The sequence below is a fragment of the Monodelphis domestica genome, chromosome 7 (assembly GCF_027887165.1).
Source record: "Monodelphis domestica isolate mMonDom1 chromosome 7, mMonDom1.pri, whole genome shotgun sequence".
In the NCBI taxonomy this organism is placed as follows: Eukaryota; Metazoa; Chordata; class Mammalia; order Didelphimorphia; family Didelphidae; genus Monodelphis; species Monodelphis domestica.
The window spans coordinates 148,004,574-148,025,095 of NC_077233.1; the positions used below are offsets into that span (position 1 = coordinate 148,004,574).

General features: G+C 39.9%; 1 protein-coding gene across 7 annotated transcripts in view; it reads left to right on the plus strand.

Moving 5' to 3' along the window:
- Positions 1-19,871, plus strand: part of NAA60 (N-alpha-acetyltransferase 60, NatF catalytic subunit) — a 56,437-nt gene extending 36,566 nt beyond the window's left edge. For 4 of the 7 annotated variants that reach the window (XR_470276.3, XR_008913569.1, XR_008913566.1 and 1 more), the window contains 3 exons: positions 12,077-12,311; positions 15,243-15,622; positions 17,969-19,871. Coding sequence is in view for 1 of the 7 variants with exons in the window: in XM_001370212.4 (XP_001370249.1) it covers positions 12,077-12,311; positions 15,243-15,399 (392 nt within the window). In the remaining 6 variants the exon portion in view is untranslated. Of the gene's footprint in view, positions 1-12,076; positions 13,129-14,424; positions 14,460-15,242; positions 15,660-17,968 lie in introns of those variants that run through there. The other 3 variants (XR_001623565.2, XM_001370212.4, XR_008913568.1) reach the window with 3 other exon arrangements.
- The last annotated feature ends 651 nt before the right edge of the window (positions 19,872-20,522 follow it).

A 20,522-nucleotide genomic window follows, 5' to 3' on the forward strand; every position in this document is an offset into this window, starting at 1 on the left:
GTTTTTCCATCCCAGTAATTTCAGAATATTTTCCCTCCACCCCATCCCACCAATCATCAAGTGGCCTCTTTTTTTTTTAATAGCAAAGATAAAGAAAAAGAAACTAGAGGTTAGCAAAACCAGCCAATGTATTAACCAGATCTGACAGCAGGTACCACATTCCACACCTCTCAGAAGAAAAATGGTTGTGCTTAGGAGCTTAGCCTTAGACATTACAATTCTATAGCAGCCATTTAAATTTTATTATTCCTTCCATTTACACTGTGCAGTCACTTTACTCTTCATCATTATTTGTCTTCCCAGGTTTCTCTGAATTCTTCAGCTTCAGTATTTCCTCAATCTATGAAGACTTTTATTCTAATTATTACCATAAAAAGTTGCTGCTCTGCATTTTGGGATATACTTGCACCTTTCTTTCTGTCTCTGATTTTCTTGGGGTGTGTGTGTGTGTATATATATGAAAAAAAAAATATATATATATATATATATATGCGCGCCTATTAGGAAACTAGTTCAAAGTGTATGAACATTTTAGCATAAAATATAAATTGCTTTCCAAAATACTTGAACCATTCATGGCTCCACCGACAATGCATTAACATGTCTACGTTCTTCAATACCATTTCACCAAACTACTATATGGTTATGAGCTTGATGAAACCTCTAAATTAATATACTGTAATAAAATTGTTACAACTTACAGTAGGATATGCTATTTTGTTTTATTGTTTCCAGAAAGCCAGTATTTTGTGCATGCTATATTTGTAGTCAACAATATAGTATTCATAGAAGAGGATTTTTGAGAGATTTAAAAGCAATAATAGTACTTATTGTGGGAGGACATTTATTGTTATGGTTTTTTCTTCTGCTATTTGAGTGCTATATAATATGCTATGTAATGGTTACAATGGGTTTGACTAAATTATAAGAGTAAAACAAATGTTGTGGTTACCATTTATGGAAATTAACCCTTAAGTCACAAGACTATTACTAGTTCTAATAGCCTTATTATAGTAAGATAAAGATAACAAGAGAGGGAAATATAGAAAAGAAGTAAGGAATTACCTAGCCTATCAACCTAAAGCCTAACAATCCAGAGTTTGCTCAGAATTTCAGCTTCAGAAATACCCCTCCCACCTCTTCCTTCAGGGTCTCACCTTATATGCTATTCCCTTCACCCATTAGCTCTCCTACATCACACACACACACACACACACACACACACACACACACACACACACACCCAACCAATCACAATTTCTCAATTAGCCTGGCACCACCCAGGGGGACAGTGCCTATAGGTTCAATTATCTGGTTGCTGATTGACCCAAATTTAAAACAAATGGAAGGGAAGTCTAAATCTCTGATCAAATTAAAATACAAATTTCCTTCTCACAATCCCTACCTGTGATTCTAGTGGGAGATGAGCATGTTGAAATCTTCTCAATTGAGGGTCTTGGGAGATTAATATGCCTAGTCTCCCCAATGAATAATTTCAAATAACCAACATATATCTCTAAGGATTCTCCCACTAAAAATGTACAAAACATTTCCCTTTCTAAGAGGAAATTACAGCAACCTGGGAACAAGAGGGAAATAAAAAAGAAAGAAAACTAAACAATAGACACTTTGACAAAAAAGCCAATTAGGGGGCCTTCCCCTTTGACATGAGAATTTACATTTAGAATAAATGTGTTCAACCCCTTTCAGTTCAGTTCATTCTGGATCTCTTGATGCAGTGTGTGGTTTCTGCAGGCATCTCTGTGACACCCTCTTCAAAAAAATTCACCTTCCCAATTTAAGGTGCTGGCAAGTCTTTAATCCTAAAATTCTTCCAAAAGATTTTCAAACTCTGAATTTTAGGACAACTATACAATTAAGACAGTTAAGGGTAAAATTAGGGTTGTTGACTGAATAGATTATATTAGTGGTCACCAGGGATTAAAATTCAATCCCAATAAAATACTTGTCAGTTTGGGATTTTTATGGTAGTTTAATTACAATAGAAGGAAGAAATTAAGAAGAAGAGAGGAAAGGGTATAAGATTTCTCCAGCCTAGCCTAAGCCAAGGGTAAGTTCAGAGGCCTCAGCCAAGGGGCCTTCTCAGAAGATTCAGTCTAGCTGGGCTTCCAGCCATGAGGTCTCCTCTAAGATGAGGGGCTTCCTCAGAGGATAGTGCCTTTTCAGGAGGTCAAGGAAAGGAGGAATCAGCCTAACCACTCACCAGGGTTGCTCAGGGAAGACACCTCACCTAAACCACGCTACAGAACCAAAACCCACAAATATGCCAAAACACTGCCCAGAGCTCCCAACGCTGCCAAGCAAGCTCCCAACACCTCCAAGAGAGCCCAACCTCACTGAGAGAGAGCGAGCAAGAGAGAGGAAGTGACACAAAATAAATAGGCAGTTCTTTATATCACTTCCTGCGTCTCATGTACCAATGGTAGCTTAAGCTTGGCTTAGGACAACCCAGGGGGTCTATCAGTTGTTTGTTTTGTCATTTGCTAGCACATTTGGTCATAGGCCATCCTCCTTACAGTTAATCCTTAAGGTAGGGGTGTATACATTCCTGGTTGCTAGAATTCTAAAGACTAAGCAGGGTGGAGTAAAACAAAAATTCACAAAACCATACATGTATGAATAAAGATTGAAGTTAAAAAATATTATTTGAAACCATCATGTTTTGATCTCATTAAATCTCTGAAGAATTTTATTTCAAAGAAAGAAAATGAAGGAAAGCCTCTAAAATAAGACTGACCAGAATGTAGAGCCCTTCTGGTAGATTTCCTTCCTCTACATTTTCCTAGGTTCTTGCAAACCTGGTTTTAGTAAGCATGATTCTGATTTAATTTTAAAGTCCCAGATGAGAATTTTAATGACACCCCTCCCCCCCAAGTAGCAGTGTTAGGAATAAACTCCACATGCTTAAAAAGTTACCTTTTGAAAAAAGAAATTGTCAGGTAGAAAAGCTGCCACATAGGTTTGCTTCCCCCAAAAAGGAATTGGTCATCTACCTAAAAAAGTTTAGCATTGTTTACAATTGAAAAAATGAAATCTTTTAGCTATATAGCAAGTTTCACATGACTTCAACCTTTTATACAGTTTGTATGTTTCCTATCTTCTATATATAAATATATAAGGAGGGGAGATAGCTAGGTGGCACAGTGAATAGAGCATTAGGCCTGGAGTAGGACGGACTTGGTTTCAAATCTGCTGTCAGACATTGTGTGACCCAGGGCAAGTTAACCATGATTGCCTAGTCCTTGCCCTTCTTTCTTAGAGGATCATATACATACATATATAGAACATCATATTGAACCATTATCTTTAAATGTTCAATTTTTTTGTGGTTGCTAAGTAATTAAATTTTACCCTTATGGTTCCAAAAAAGTTACCTCAAGGTATAAAAATGGTAGGCTTTTTTCTGGACTTTACATGAGGTCATTTTTCTAACATGAGTCTTTTCAAAGCAAGATAGCTCCTTATGATTTTTCATAACCATATGCTGAAGCACTGTTCATCTCTGTTCATCCAAGCTTGCCTAGAAGTAGCTTAGATGATTTTGAAAGTACTTTTCTATTTTAAAGTTCTTTGATTCTCAGAGTATGGCAGAGATGTTGGTCCTCAAACATTTAAACACCTGCTACTATTATGCTTGTTGTGGGAGATGCCAAGAGCTCTGACATACCGCTTCCCCTGTTCTCCTAGTGGGCCTCAGTTGAGGAGATGAGACTTTTTTTAAAGTGTGGCTTGGAAAAGCAGTCTTGTTTCTTGGGAGGAGTCCCCCTTCATAAACTGAAAAGAAAGCTAACAATTCAGGCAAGAAAACAAGTGTCAAGTAAGTCCAAATGTGAAGTGTAATTGGATTATCAATCCATTCAGCTAATAAATATTTATTTAGTGCTTGCTGTGTGCCAGGCATTGTACCAGCACTAGAGATAACAAAGAAGGACAGTAGTTAGCCCCTGCTCTCAAGAAGCTACCAGTCTAAGGGGAGAGGAGATAGCATGTAAACAATTATGTCCAAACAAGCTACATTCAGGATAAATGAGAGATTATTAACAATGGGAAGGCATTAAGGGGAATTGAGAAAGGCCTTTCTTTTTTTTTCTTTTTTTACATTTATTTATTTATTTGTTCATTTATTTATTTATTGTTGCTTTTTATTTTTATTTTATTTTTTTAACATTATTTTATTTGGTCATTTCCAAATATTATTCATTGGAAACAAAGATCATTTTCTTTTCTTCTCCCCCCCCCCTCCAGGCGACATGCGATTACACTGGGTATCACATGTGTTCTTGATTCGAACCCATTTCCATGTTATTGGTATTTGCATTAGAGTGTTCATGGAGTCTCTCCTCAGTCATAGCCCCTCCACCCCTGTAGTCAAGCAGTTGCTTTTCCTCAGTGTTTTTACTCCCACAGTTTATCCTCTGCTTGTGGATAGTGTTTTTTAGATCCCTGCAGATTGTTCAGGGACATTGCATTGACACTAATGGAGAAGTCCATTACCTTCGATTGTACCACAGTGTATCAGTCTCTGTGTACAATGTTTTCCTGGTTCTGCTCCTTTCGCTCTGCATCACTTCCTGGAGGTTATTCCAGTCTCCATGGAATTCCTCCACTTTATTATTCCTTTGAGCACAATAGTATTCCATCACCAACATATACCACAATTTGTTCAGCCATTCCCCAATTGATGGGCATCCCCATATTTTCCAATTTTTGGCCACCACAAAGAGCGCTGCTATGAATATTCTTGTACAAGTCTTTTTCCTTATCTCTTTGGGGTAGAAACCCAGCAGTGCTATGGCTGGATCAAAGGGCAGACAGTCTTTTATCACCCTTTGGGCATAGTTCCAAATTGCCCTCCAGAATGGTTGGATCAATTCACAACTCCACCAGCAATGAATTAGTGTCCCTACTTTGCCACATCCCCTCCAGCATTCATTACTTTCCATAACTGTCATGTTAGCCAATCTGCTAGGTGTGAGGTGATACCTCAGAGTTGTTTTGATTTGCATCTCTGATTATAAGAGATGTAGAACACTTTTTCATGTGCTTATTAATAGTTTTTATTTCCTTGGCTGAGAACTGCCTGTTCATGTCCCTTGCCCATTTATCAATTGGAGAATGACTTGATTTTTTGTACAATTGATTTGGCTCTTTATAAATTTGAGTAATTAAACCTTTGTCAGAGGTTTTTATGAAGATTTTTTCCCAATTTGTTGCTTCCCTTCTGATTTTAGTTACATTGGTTTTGTTTGTACAAACCTTTTTAATTTGATGTAGTCAAAATTATTTATTTTACATTTTGTGACTCTTTCTATGTCTTGCTTGGTTTTAAAATCTTTCCCTTCCCAAAGGTCTGACATGTATACTATTCCGTGTTCACCAAATTTGCTTATAGTTTCCTTCTTCATGTTCAAATCATTCACCCATTCTGAATTTATCTTGGTGTAGGGTGTGAGGTGTTGATCCAAACCTAATCTCTCCCACACTGTCTTCCAATTTTCCCAGCAGTTTTTATCAAATAGTGGATTTTTGTTCCAAAATCTGGGATCTTTGGGTTTGTCATAAACTGTCTTGCTGAGATCGTTTACACCAAGTCTATTCTACTGATCCTCCTTTCTGTCTCTTAGCCAGTATCAAATTGTTTTGATAACTACTGCTTTATAGTATAATTTGAGATCTGGGACTGCAAGTCCTCCTTCCTTTGCATTTTTTTTTTCATTATTTCCCTGGATATCCTTGATCTTTTGTTCTTTCAAATGAACTTTGTTATGGTTTTCTCTAATTCAGTAAAGAAGTTTTTTGGTAGTTCAATGGGTATGGCACTAAATAAGTAAATTTGGGTAGGATTGTCATTTTTATTATGTTAGCTCGTCCCACCCATGAGCAATCAATGTTTTTCTAATTGTTTAGATCTAGTCTTAACTGTGTGGAGAGTGTTTTGTAGTTGTGTTCATATAGTTCCTGTGTTTGTCTCGGCAGATAGATTCCTAAGTATTTTATATTGTCTAGGATGATTTTAAATGGTATTTCTCTTTCTAATTCTTGCTGCTGAAATGGGTTAGAGATATATAAAAATGCTGATGACTTATGTGGGTTTATTTTGTATCCTACAACTTTGCTAAAGTTATTGATTATTTTGAGTAACTTTTTGGTTGATTCTCTAGGATTCCTTAAGTAAACCATCATATCATCTGCAAAAGAGTGATAGCTTGGTCTCCTCATTGCCAATTTTAATACCTTCAATTTCCTTTCCTTCTCTAATTGCTACTGCTAGTGTTTCTAGTACAATGTTAAATAATAGAGGTGATAATGGGCATCCTTGTTTTACTCCTGATCTTATTGGGAAGGCTTCTAGTTTATCCCCATTGCAGATGAGAAAGGCCTTTCTTGTAGGAGATGAGATTTTAGAAAGAGAAAATTCTAGGTGTGGGGATTAGTCATTGAAAATACTTGGAGTTGTAGAGAAGAGAGACTGTGAGCCAAGCACTGAACTCATTAAAGAAAAAAGTTGGAATTTCTTAGGTCAGGATGGGGATTAGTAAAAACTTTATAGAGGAGGTAAGATTTGAGCTGAACCTCAAAGGATGGATAAGATTTTGCTAAGTGGAGCAGGAAACTAGAAGGAAACTTCATAGTCATCAATTATATTCTCTGATTCAATTAGACATGTATTTCCTGAACATAACTAAATCACAGACCTTGAAAAACCAAACCAAGGCGTATCAACTCAGAAATAGTCAGTCTGACTTAGAAGAAAGGAGAGGTAATTTCTAGACTCAGTCAGTCAACCAATGGCATTTGTTAAGCACCTCTGATATGCCATAACATGTGCTAGGCACTGGGGATACAAAGACAGAACAGTCCCTGCCCTTAAGAAAATTAGATTCTATTGAGATGGCAACACGTGCATATTTACAAGACACCTTCAAAGCAAGCACAAGAAAGATAGCTAAAGCCTGTATTAAGCACCTTCTCTGTGCCAGGCAGTGTTAAAAAATGAAAATACAATCAAAAAAGTCTTTGCCCTCAAGGAGCTGACATTCTAGTGGAGGAAGACAACACATTGTGGAGAGCTGAAAAGTTAGAGTGAGTGGGGAGAGAAGAGTCAAAAGTGATCTAAAGGGAATTGGTCTGCTCCTGATTTGAAGCATGTGGCTGGTATGAGCACTTCCTTAATGGAAGTTTAGGGAGCAGCTTTGCCAGCATGGTGGCTGTGGTCCAGGGAGTCGTAGGCTTGTCTGGGTGTCAAGAGGTAACCTTAAGTAGGAAGACAATACCATACTGTGAGGACTGGGAAAGGCAACCTTGAAGGAAACCAGAGACTTTCAAGAGTCAGAGGTCAGCAGGGAGGGCGCGTACTGGCTTGGAGATTAAAGTGATATTGAAGGAACAGCAAGGAGAACAGTATGGCTAGATTCTATGTAGAACCCTTCCCACTGGTCTTGAAGAACTTTGAATGCCAAATAATCCAGTTCAGGTTTAAAGTCTAGAGTAGGGAATAATAATAATAGTCAACCTTGGCAAGTAGGTACTACTATTATCCTTTTTTTCACAGAGGAGAAAAGTGAGATAAACCATTTTAAGTGATTCATACAGTTAGCTTACACAAATATCTGAGGTCAGATTTTAACTCCGGTCTTCCTGGCTTCAGTTGTATTACCCTATCACTGAGACCACCTAGCTGCCTTTAAGCTTCCCTCAGGAAAAAGCTGATTTAAGTGTGACCAGAGTCATTTATTAGCCATGTTACCCTGCACAAATCACCTAATCTGTCTACCTCTTGTTTTCTCATCTCTAACATGGGGATATTAATAGTACCCTCTTACCAAGGTGGTTGTGAAAATAAGATGAAGTAATATTTATAAAGTATGTCGGAAACCTTAAAGTGCTATATAAATGTTATCTATTATTTTAGAGGCTTAGGGAGTGCCTTGAGGTTATCAAGTATTAGTGGAGCTGACAGGGTCACATCTAGACTTTAGAGATCAGTTAGAAATCTACTGTAGTTGTCCAGGAGAGAGTCCCTGCAGGCCTGAACTAGGGTGGTGGCTTAGGGAATTGTGAAGTGAGGTCATAGACAAGGGATGTTATGGAGATAAAAACTGAGATTTGGCAACTAATTGGATGTAGAAGATGGGGGAGATTGAGGAGTTGAGGATGACTTCTATTTTTGAATTCTAGATCTTTGCTATAAATATGGCATTTCCTCCCCAGATGGTTTCAGTAATCTGCTGGGAATAACATAATAGTTATTATTTATATTGTACTTTGCAGTTTGCAGAGCTTTTTCTTTATAACCATTTAAAAGGGAAGGAGTGTATGTGATTTTTTTTTTCTAGTTCTACAGATTAGAAAACAGACAGAGAGAGGGACATGGTATGACCAAGACCAGTTAGTCTGAAAGTGACAGCGCCTCTATTAAACAAATCTCTTCCCTCCTCTTAGCCTCATCTTGTTCTCCCCTTTCAATTACAGCTCAAGACTTTCTCAAGGAAGTCTTTACATATTGAGCCCACTGATTTTCCATTCCTTCAATAAAACTACCCTTCACCATCCCACTCACTAAATCAACAAGTTTATTTGGTGATGGCCCCACCATCACCTCTCCCTTTTATAATCAATAGATTTATCTGTATTTTAGTCACGATGGGTATGTATCAGTATCTTCTCTTTCTATGCTAAATTGTAAGCTTAGGATGAGGACTACCTCATCTTTACCACTATGCCCTCTGTGCACACACAAAATACTTTTTGTGATGTTGGTCTCCATTATTGTAGCTCAGTTGACACATTCAGCAGGCCATCTCAGCCCCAGATAGAGCTAGGATGATGTAACCTTAAAAATTATTTTAAAGTTTATAAATGTAAATGAGCAAAAATATCTCAAAACTTGAGATTTTCACATTCTTTCCCCTCCACACATGGAACTGGAAACAGGAAGGATATTCAATTATTTTCACATCTGTGAATTTCCACAGCTAAAGTGCAGCCACCAAGATAATTGTTTCTGCAGAGACCAAAATAGAGAATGAGCAACCCGATTAAGAACTATATCACTGTTTTGTTTTTAGTAGCAGTGGATAGAGAATTGGCCTTGGAAATTATTGTTTAGTTATGATAATGGGCATCTAGGTTGGGCAGGGGATAGAGTGCTGACCTGAAGTCAGAAAGACTCAACTTCCCAAGTTCAAATTCAGCCTCAGACACTTACTAGCTGTGTGACCCTGAGCAAGTCACTTAATCCTATTTGCTTCAGTTTTCTCACTTGTAAAAAGAGCTGGAGAAAAAAATAGCAAACCACTCCAGTATCTTTGCCAAGAAAACTCCAGATTGGGACATAGAGAGTTGGCCACAACTGAAATAACTGAACAAGTTATAATACGAATACATATAAAGTAATCAGCAAACAGTTAAGTCCTGAAATGTGTAATACTATCTGTAGTAAGAATTCGGAAGAGGGAGAGTTGAGTTGTAGATGGGGGAAGGTGATCACCGAAGTACTCCCATCATGTAGGACAGTTTCTGGCACATCTTTGTAATTTAATAAATGCTTTTTGATTGATCAGTCACATTGACAGTGAGCTCAGATTCATATTTAGGCCTTTGTTTCTTGTGACAGTGGGCAAATCATTTGCCTCTCACTGAGTCTCCCCTGTGAAGTGAGCAGGTTGGATTAGGGTCCATAAGCAATAATGTATTATGAGTCTGGGTCTAGGAGAAACTTTAAGTTGACTTTGAAGGATATGTAGGATTTGGAAAGACAGGAGAAAAAGATAATGTGTTTCAGGCAAGGGCAACATCATTAGTAAGGACTCTGAAGTGGGAATGAGCTCAATATGTATAAAGAATGGTGAAAAGACTGGTCTGCAATGGAGAACTTTTGTTTTCTTTCTTTGGTTGTTTCAATGGGCGAGTAGTAAGAGGGATAGATTATTGATGCATATACAAATTAATAAATATTTCAAAGGGGGAAAAAAAAAGCCTAGCTTGGCCAGAGTGACATGTGCAATTTGAGGTAATAATGATAGATGGCTAGATTAGGGCCACATTATAGAGCATTGTAAAGAGGAATGAGAGGAATTCAGACACATGGGAGGCAGCCCTAATAAATTTGTTTGAACTGAGGAGTCTTTGTTTCTTTTATAACTGCCATTAACATGATAGGTATTGCATATTTTCTGAATTAATTATGGCTTATTTTTAATTAGGTTCTTGAATTTCACAAGTAGATATCAATTTTTAATTCTTTTTCTTCAAGTAGGGCCTGATCTTAGTATGTTATGTAACAGATGGTTCTGCTTTTCAGTGCAGGGTCCATCTAACCCTAGTAAATGATTATTGATAATTACATTTTCCAAATATAGTCTGTCTTTAGCCAGTAGTCATTATTTATTTAAACTCATTTGATATTGACCAAAGTTGGTTTGTATCTGTAAGGAACATAATATATTTAGAAAGTCTTATTATCTATACTAATTTTAGAGAATTTTAAATTCAGCCAAGTTCATGCTTCTGGAATAGTTGGGTTGTTAGTTATAGAAACAAACTTCAGACTTAAAGAATTTTAGTGCCTGGGATGTTGTGATGCTAATAGTTTATGCCAAAGTCCACAGAGGGTTCCAACTAAGGGATCTATTTTTATTCAGCAAACATTCTTTAAATACTACGTGCCACACATTGAGGATACAAAGACAAGCCCTCCTGGAGCTTACATTCTTCTGTAGGCAACAACATGCCTGCAATGCCCTTCTTCCTCAGTCTTGGCTTCCCTGATTTCCTTTAACTCTCAGCTCAAATCCCATCTTCTGCAAGAGGCTTTTCCTCCTTTTTTCCTTATTCTCCTCACTAGGAGTATTTTCATCCCTTCAGATTATCTTCCATTCACACTGTATATCACTTGTTTATATGGAGTTGTTTGCATAGATTGTGAACCCCTGGAGGGCAGAGCCCAGAGACTGAGTTTTGGACTTTCTTTGTAACCCTAGCACTTAACACAGTGCCTGGCACATAGTAGACACTTAATAAATACTTGAAAATGATGACAAAGATGAAGTACCTATTTTATACAGAGAGAACATGGTGATAGATAGCTTCCAGAGGTAATTTACAAAGGTGATTAAGATATGGTCCCTCCCTGCAAGAGAGCTTAGAATTTAGCAGGAATGAGACTTGACATGTTTATAGAGTGTGTTATTACTATCTCACATTTATTATATGTAATTTCAAGATGCTTTTCTCCCAGGCACCCTCCAAGGTAGGTAGCCTTCATTTTCAGATGGGGAAATTAACCCTAAGAGTCATAGCATGATTATCTAATCATATGACTAAAAGTAGTGAGGGTGCCATTTGAACCCAGCTTCTTTGATTGTAATTGCTTTTTCCCTGTACTCATGACTTTTCTAGAATATTACAACAATATTAGAGAAGATTATAAGTACATGAGAAGTGGCTGGATAGAACCAGGCTTGGAGACTGAAGGTCCTGGGTTCAAATCTGGATTCAGACACTTCCTAGCTGTGTGACCCTGGGCAAGTCACTTGCATAGCCTTTACCACTTTTTGGCCTTTGAACTGCTACTTAGTAATGATTTCTTCTTCTCTTCCCCCCCCCCCCCCCCCCCCGCCCTTTACCGTCTTAGAATCAGTACTGTGTATTGGGTCCAACACAGAAGAGTGGTAAGGTATAAGCAGTGGGGACTAAGGGTCACAAAATGAAGTATCTTTAGTCAGATGTGAACTCAGAGTCTACTGTCTTTCGACCTGGCTTTCAATATACTGAGCCACCTAGCTGCCTCTACTTAGTACTGATTTTAAGACAGAAGGTAAGGATTTTTTTAAAAGCACATGAGAGGAGTAGAATGTGCTATGATATCAGATGAGTGAGATTACTTGAGAAGGGCTTCAAGGAAGAGTTAACTGACTTCTGAGCTGGATTTTTGAAGAATAGGGAGGATGACGTACTTTGTATTGTCACTCTTATTCCAATTGTATGTAACCTCTTCTCCCTTTTCTTTCTCCCTCTCCCTCTCCCTCTCCCTCTCCCTCTCCCTCTCCCCTAGGTTCCCTTTTACTTGAAAGCCTAAAGGATCACATATCTACGACGGCTCAAGACCACTGCAAAGCCATCTACCTGCATGTCCTCACCACTAACAATACAGCAATAAACTTCTATGAAAACAGAGACTTTAAGCAACACCACTATCTACCCTATTATTACTCCATAAGAGGAGTCCTCAAAGATGGCTTCACCTATGTACTCTACATCAATGGGGGGCATCCTCCTTGGACAATTTTATATCCTTCGCATTTGTTCGCAAAGGCTTTGTTTATTATCTCTTATAGTGCAAATTGAAAACTAGAGGCTAAAGTGAAAGGGTAGGCTCTCTCAGATCACCATCAGCAAGCCAGCAGTGGGATGACTATGATACATTTGTCCCAAAGCATTTGATGTTCCAAGTGAATCTTGGGGCATCTTGATTTGGAACTGTAAAGATTAAAATTTAGGGGAGACTGAGGCAGGTAGAAATTAGTTTCTCTCTTCAAGGAGTATTATATTTTTAGAGGTTTATTGAAGATTAAGGATTAAAGAAAATACAGGATAAGGAAGACGTGCCTAGGCCAGAGAGGCCTAGACAAGACCTCACCTACATTATGGAAAGAGCCACGTCTGCCCCAAAATGGAAGTCCAAAAGACCGCAAAAGCTTTTGCAATCAGGTTAAATACCTTCTCCATCTCGGCCCAAGTGAGATTACAAAGCATTCTGGGGAAGTGGAGCCAAGGCTTGTGGGGATTGAAGTCCTGGATTCCAGTCCTTTTTTACATTCCCCCCGTTTGATCATTGTTGGGGGGGCAAGGTTTCCCCAAAAAGGATCATGAGAACATAATCAACTTAAACATTACAGTAATTCGAGGATAAGAGGAAAAAAAAAACAAATAATTGCTGGACACATTGACAGAAAGCCAGTTAGGGGGCAGTCCCCTTTGACATGAAAGTATACATACAAATAAATGTTCAATCAACCACACCCAAAGTTCAATTTTTGTGCAGCTTGTGGTTTGGTGGCTTCTTCATGGTGGCTTCTCCAACAGTTCAGTTCTGGATTCAGAGAGGTAGCATCTTTACCTGAAATTCTTCTCAAAAAGAATTTAAACTTTGTAATTAAAATAATATTTTTTTACAGAACCTAGAAAGTTCAGTGACTCCAGTGACTGAGTTCAAATCTTACCTCTGACATTGCCTTTGGGGTCTTTGGCAAGTTCATTAACTTCCCTGGGCTTCATTTGCCTGATCTGTAACATGAGGGGTTGGTCTGGATTGGCTTACAGCCCTGGATCTGTGATCTTTGCACTAATTACACATACCAGAGAGGTACCAGAGTATAAGATCATACTGGGCTTGAAGTTAAAAACAAGCTTGTATTCAAATCCTGTGTCTATCATTTCTAACTATGTGACACACTGAAGCTTAGTTTCCTCACCCCAAAAATAAGGATAATAATAGTTGCTCTACCTACTTCACAAGTTTGTTAGTAAAATTAGATGAGAATATCTGTGAACTCCCTTTCTAACCCTAAACAACTATATATAAATGTGATCTATTAAAAAAGACCCTAAAAAACAAAAGCTAGACTCTTTACTGAGTCCTTCCTATCGCCCAACATTCCCAAGATTCCTTTTGAGATTTAATGATAGATTTTAATCCCCTGGGTCCCAAATAGGAATAATTGTGATACAAATACAAATGAATTCTCCTTTATGGATAGGACATGAATTGAAAGGATTATCTCTTCTCTGACTCTTTCCAGGTCCCTTTCATAGAAAGCTGGTAGAGATGCTTCCCAGTAGTAATAATATTTAGTATGTGTTGACTGAGGGTCAGATAAATGACCCAGAGGATAGTTGCCCATACTCATCAGTCAACAAGTATTAAGTGTTATCTATATGCCAGGTACTGTCCTAGGCTCTGGGGATATAAATACAAAAATGTAATAATCCCTTCTCTCAAGGAATGTACATTTACTAAAAGGATGAGAGCTTACCAATCTGTTCCAAGGAAATTACCCAAAAGATTGATTCTCTACAGTTTATGCTAGGAATAGACATCTTCATGACATGACCCCCTCTGTCTTAGAATCAGTCAACAAACATTAAGGGCCTGTTGTGTGCCACTTATTGTGCTAGACACCAAAGTTTCAGAGACAAAAATGTAGCAGTCCCAGCCTTCCAAGAGCTTACCATCTACTTAAAGAATGAGTTTACCAAGTCTTACTAACCAAAAAGCTGATTGCTTACCGCCTTTTCTAGAAATGGACTTCTTTGTGACTAGTAGTAACATTCTTTGAAATGGAGCTATGTACACATGTACATTCGAATTAATCAGAAAGCATTTGTGTCTCCTGTATGCAGGTCTTGTGCTGGATACTGGGGATACAAAGATGAAAGTGAGGTAGGTCCTGTCCTTAATCAAGCTTATATTATAATGGACATTTGAAAAATCTTTTTGGAATGTAATAGAAGTGGGATAACCAAGTGACTCAGTGGATTGAGAGTTAGGCCTAGAGATGTGATGTCCTGGGTTCAAATTTGGCCTCAGACACTCTTAGCTATATGACCCTGGGCAAGTCAGTTAACCCCCATTGCCTAGCCCTTACTGCACTTGCCTTAGAATCAATACACAACATTATTACAAGGTGGAAGGTAGGTTAAAAAAAAAAGTAGTAGAAAGACCTGAATTTCCACACCACAAATACCCCAGGCCTTCTTTTCCATATCTGTGAAATGAGGGCATTGGACTTGATAGGCCCTTCCAACTCTAAAACCTAGTGAACCCTTGTCTTTGGGTTTCCTAATTTTTGTGTAATTCCTGGGATCTTTGTCCCTCTCCTAAGGCCCTGCCCCTGCCCCTCAGTCCATGCCCCACCAGCTGTCTGTTGGCATATTTATAACATAAACTATAAATTGGTACAAAGACCCTACAGTGCCCAAGCACTGGCCCTTTTGTGCCTATATGACTGCAGAGGCTTTTGGATGTATTCAAGTTAAATGGGGAATGCTTAGTCTTCCAGGGAGGATTTTTTGCCATCTGTAATCCTCTGCATTGGCATATGTGATGGTGCTACAATGACTTGAAGGTGAATATCTTTATTAGAGAGTGGGGGTGAAGATGGGGGAATTTGTTTTGTTTTGAAGGTCACTGGAAAGGTTATTCCTTAACTGAATCTCACTGACTACCTTCAGCACATTGGGTCTGCATTAGCAAACCTGAGCCCATGTTCAATTCCACAGCGGATTTATCGCCAGGCCCAGAGTCTTCTTTGCAGCCTTCTGCCGTGGTCAAGCATTTCAGCCAAGAGTGGCATCGAGTACAGCAGAGCCATGTGATTGGTCAGAAGGCCCTCCCCAGAAGCCACCAAGAGGTGCCTGAGTATCCAGTTATCTTCACCTGAGAGCCTCGCCTCTACACCACAATAAACCAGTCCAGTAGGACTGGCTCACAAGGTGGAGGTGCCACCTGCTAGGCTGCCAACCCAAGCTGCTGCTCAGTGAGCCTTGGGGAGCCCAGGGTCAGCAGACCAGGGGATGACGATGGAGAGGCACATGGAGAGTTAGTTGACTTTGTGTTATTGTCTTTGTCTTTAAGGGTATGTTGGAAATCAAAGGTTTGTTGGGGAGGTTGAGAGGTGAGATAGAAAACCAATCGGGAACAATTCACTGAAAGACTACAGGGATCATGACTTCCTCTGTGGGTGCTCTCTCCAGTGCTGTAAAAGGATACAGTGCCTTGCCTGGTGATGAACTTCTCTAAATTTAGTTAGGGTGGGCCTCAGACAACAGGTACAGTCTGTTGCCAAGTCCTCAAGTCTTTCCATCTAAGTAAGAACTGCCGTAGCTTGAACTCCACTGGCATAACTTTTGAAGAACTAAGGTTACCTCTATGCAACATCTGAGTGGGATGTTAGTGGATGCCGAACTTGAAAGTAGTTTTTTAAGTACCTAATTGGTAAGAGAGGCAGTCCAGTGTAGATGATAAAGGGCTGGCCTTTGTAGACAGAAAACTTGACCTGCCTGTGACACATACTGACTGGTCAAGTCATTTGCCCTTCAGAGAATAAGTTACAGACAAGTGCTGCTCTATGTTGATATAGGGAATTTTCATGCCAGGAGTTCCCGTGCATGGTTGAAATCACAGGGCCAGGTAAAAAGGTCACACACACAAAAACCTCTTTAATAAAACAATTGGAACCTTGTTAAATTGAATTATGATGGTGGAAGAAACCTGATCCATTAAGCTCTTATTATTGCTTATTAAACATTCCCCAAACTCTCCTCCTGTTTCCTGAGCATGTTTCCTCCTTTGTAAAATAGGGATAGTGATGAATATACTATGTACATTCCAGTTGTGAGGGAAGCATTTTGTAAACTATAAAATGCCATAGAAATGTAAGCTATTGTTAATGTTGTTAAATGCGGGACATTAACAATAATCAGTATGATAAGGATGATAGATTAGCCAGGAGATTTTGTTGGCTCCCTGAAGGAGATGCTCAATCTGGTAGGCAGAAAGAAGACATTAAAAAAAAAATTATAAAAGAACCTCTAATATAAATTTATATAAGAAAAACACAGAATGAAATAGAATCAAATGGGAGAAAAATCTATCCAGAGGATATCAGGGAAAACCTTCATGGGAAAACTGGCATTTGAGCTGAGGTAAAAGAGAGAAGCTAGTAAATAATGGTAATTGATAAGTCACTATACTCCTGAAAACTACCTTTAAAAATCTGGTATGATATGACTGGAAGTTGTACTTTCTTCCCTGATTATACTTCTTAAAAAATCCGAGTGTAGTGTGTTCTCTGGCATTTTCCACTGTGAATATGAAGACCACAGTGACTAGATGGAGATGACTAAAACATCTGACATCTCTTGTAGCTCGAGCTCTATGTTCTTACAATATTTATTTGGATTGGAAGAAATAATGAAAGGGAAAAAAAACCCTTTTCATTCCAGCAAGTATTCTTTATGTACTGAATTTTGGCCAATTTTTCTAGTGTGGGTATGCTGATTGTTTTCACTTTAGAGTTCTCATTTTAGGGGTGCAACCTCTAATTGGGGGATAGGTGCTGTATTTTGGATAGATCACGTATTTTATATATTCAGTCATTTTCCCATTGATTTATATTTTTCTTAAACCTTGAATAGTCAGGGTTTGCTTTGGTTCTTTTTTTAGGTAGCTGGTTAGGGTAATTACTATTTCTCTGTTGCACTAGCATTGAAGACTTGAATAGAATAGAATGGTTGTTTGAATACACATCACTTTTTGCTGACAGCAAGCCCGAGAAAAAATGAATTTGGATCATTGGAAAGTTTTGTCTGAAAAACAGTTAAGACACACTTATTATACCACAGCCCTTTATTAGGTGTACAGGAGAGCCAAAAATATTTTAAATGGCAGCAACTGGAGATGTGGCCGTATGCTTGTTTATCCCAAAGGCATCCTTCTTACTATACTAGGGAGTCTGAGGGAAGTACCTTTGTAGCCTAATGTGCAGAAAAACCAAGGCTTAAACTCACTAAGTATTTTCTTCACAATAGCCTCATAAGAGACAGTGTCTTGTATTATCCCTAATCCCTATTTTATACATGAGGAGACAGGTTCATAGAGCTGGAGGAAGTCCTAGACACCATCATGGACCCACTCAGAATCACATCCATCATAAGGGGTAGAGTAGCTCTCCCGCCACTCCCCTCCCCCCGTTTCTGTCTGTCTCTCTGTCTCTCCCCCTCCCTCTCCCCTAAATCCCTGGGTAAGTTGATATTCATTTGGGGGGTGGGTCCAGTGCCCTCCTTGCTACTGTATGTTGCATTACTTGGTACTGGGGCTGGCAAATGGGGGGATGGTACTGCTTGCACCTTCTTCACCATCATCTTTCTCTTTGGTTTTGTACAGGCTTCTGCTCCCAAAGCCATTTATTTCTGCACTGATGCTGCTAACCCTGGCTTCCATGAACTCTCCCCATCTGTTCTAGCAAGTCTGCCCTCTGTGGACCAGATGGAGATTTGGCCTGACTTATTGTGGTGTCCCCTTCTCCCCTCTCCTGGGAATAGGAGGATGTGAGTGGATTTTCTCCCTCCCTACCCAGCTTCTTTGCCGGGAACCGCAGAACCTGACAGCTGAAGAGGAGCGCTCCACCCCACCTGTACCCCCCCCCCCCCCTTCACTCCCCCACTGGCGGGCATGAGCTGCCCACATGACCTCGGCTCCTTCCTGCTGAATCAACAAGGCTGGCCTTGAGGAGAGTGTGGCTTCAGAGCAATAGAGCAAGTGATTGCGGGAGGTCAGAGACCCTCCCACGGCAGAATATAGGCCAGGCCAGCTCAGAGCTGAGGCTCAGCCCAGGAAGGTAGCGCAGAAGCTACTCCTGCCTCGCCTGTCAGGACCATGAAGATATCTAGGCACAGAGCCTTTGCCGTCGTCCCCCAGAACAAATCACCGTGTCCGATGGTCCGACTTCTCCAGCACAGTGGACTCTTGATGACCTTGAGTAGGGTGGCTTGATAGCTAGGGCTCATTCCTCCCTGGTTCCCACCTTAAGGACGTACTCTCTGTTCCCGTCTGCCTTGGACTTTGCACTGAAGAGAGAGATCACAATTCCTATTTCATAGTGAAATACATTGTCTGCCTCCGCTGAACTGGTCCTCAGGTGGGAAGGATGAGAGCTCTGCAGTACTCCCGAGACCAGGCCTAGGATTTCCCATCTAGAGCATCACCTTACCTGAACCTCCTCAGCCATTACTCCAACCAGAGCCAACACGAATCCTCTTTGTACAGGAAGTTATGAACATGGGTCCCAACCTCTGGTTCCTCTGGTGTAGTCCCTGTCAGAGGCTCTGATCCGAGAGGCTCAGAGCCACGTGCCTTGTAGCTTTCAGCCCCTATGGAGAGGATTTTTTTCTTCTTCTGGATTCACTGAGGGGAGGACACCATGGCAGTCACTCAGCTGTTTCAGTTCTGTGAAATGTACTCGCAGCATGAGATCTGTCATTACCATTACATTCAGTTGTCTCCGACGCCCCAGGAGCCCCTATGTTTTCTAGGTACAGTTTAGTTCCAGCTTGCAGGAGTACCCACTGTCCGGTGTTACAAGCAGCCATTCTTCCACATCTCTAAACCTGAGTTGGGGAGGGGAGAAAAACACAAACCTCATCCTTCCCTGCCCCATATAAATCAAATTCTCCTTTCAAAATTCTGTTTCCCTTTTAGACTCTTATAGCTCTCAGGACCTTACCATCACCCTAGGGTAAGCAGTTACCATCTTCTCATCCTAACAATGGGCCTGCCCGCCCTGGTGGTGACCTCCTGCGGAGGCACAACGGTTATTGAAACCTTGAAATTAAGGGGGATCCCTTGGGCAGGACAACCATTCACCATTTTGTGTGTCCATCACTCAATGGAGGTTTGTGTTCCTCCTCCCTCTTGTCCTGAGGGTGGGCAGACACTTTAAAGTACTTGATTTTAAGAGAAATTAGGGGCACTGGTGACACCAGTGGCACAAGTGAGGTTAGTTTCTACTAAATCGGTTTTGGTAGTTTGGATGCTGGCCAGTGCTGAGACCCCATATTTAATGATAAAATAAAGATGTTCATCTGATTTTGTTTTCTGTGCTGAGGGGTGGGGAGAAGTCTTCCAGATCTGAAACCTTTTGACATCTAGTATTCAAGCTAAGTTGCCATGGCCCCTCAGCATTCCCTTTCTCCCATAATCACTGTAGTGTCCAACTTGGTGTTGAATGGATTGTAGTGTTTTGTCTTATTAGGAAAAAACAACAGAATAAAACCTTAATCAAATTTAATCTCTCTGACATGCATCTTGTGCCCTCTGTAAATCTTATGATTTTGCCTCTTGCTGCCTTGTTAACCTTAGAAATATGCACTAAAGTGTTAGGGGTAGGATAAAGTCATCTTGTAGGATCTAGAGCTGGAAGGGGCCCTAAGCATCATGTAGCCCAACTCAGCCATTTTGCAGATTTGGAAACCAAGGCCCGAGGAGGTGAATTTCCCAAGGTTATGGATAGCAAGGAGCAAAGTCAGTGTTTGAACTCGGACCCTCTAAGCCCAACTCCAGCTCTTTCCAGGATATTATTGCTACCTCTCTACACCAAAATCTCATGATCAAGACCATTCCCTTCATTTTATGGATGATGAAACTGAAGTCATAGAGACCTACTTATTTAAGTCAAGTTGCTAATTAGTGACAATTCTAGAACTTGAACCCAGGTCTTGTGGATTCCTAAATTACACTGCTCCCTACTGGGCCATATAAATGAGGATCATTACTGACTAAAATCACCAAGGCAATGATATTCCATTTAGCTAAAAAGGGGGAAAGCCTGGAATTAGGTGAGATCAAAAAGTTTATATCCAGTTTGTCCTGCTCATTTAATAGTCGAGAAGGCTCAAGGCTCAGACCCTGTAGAGTTGAGGCAGCTTCCCCAAAGACACAA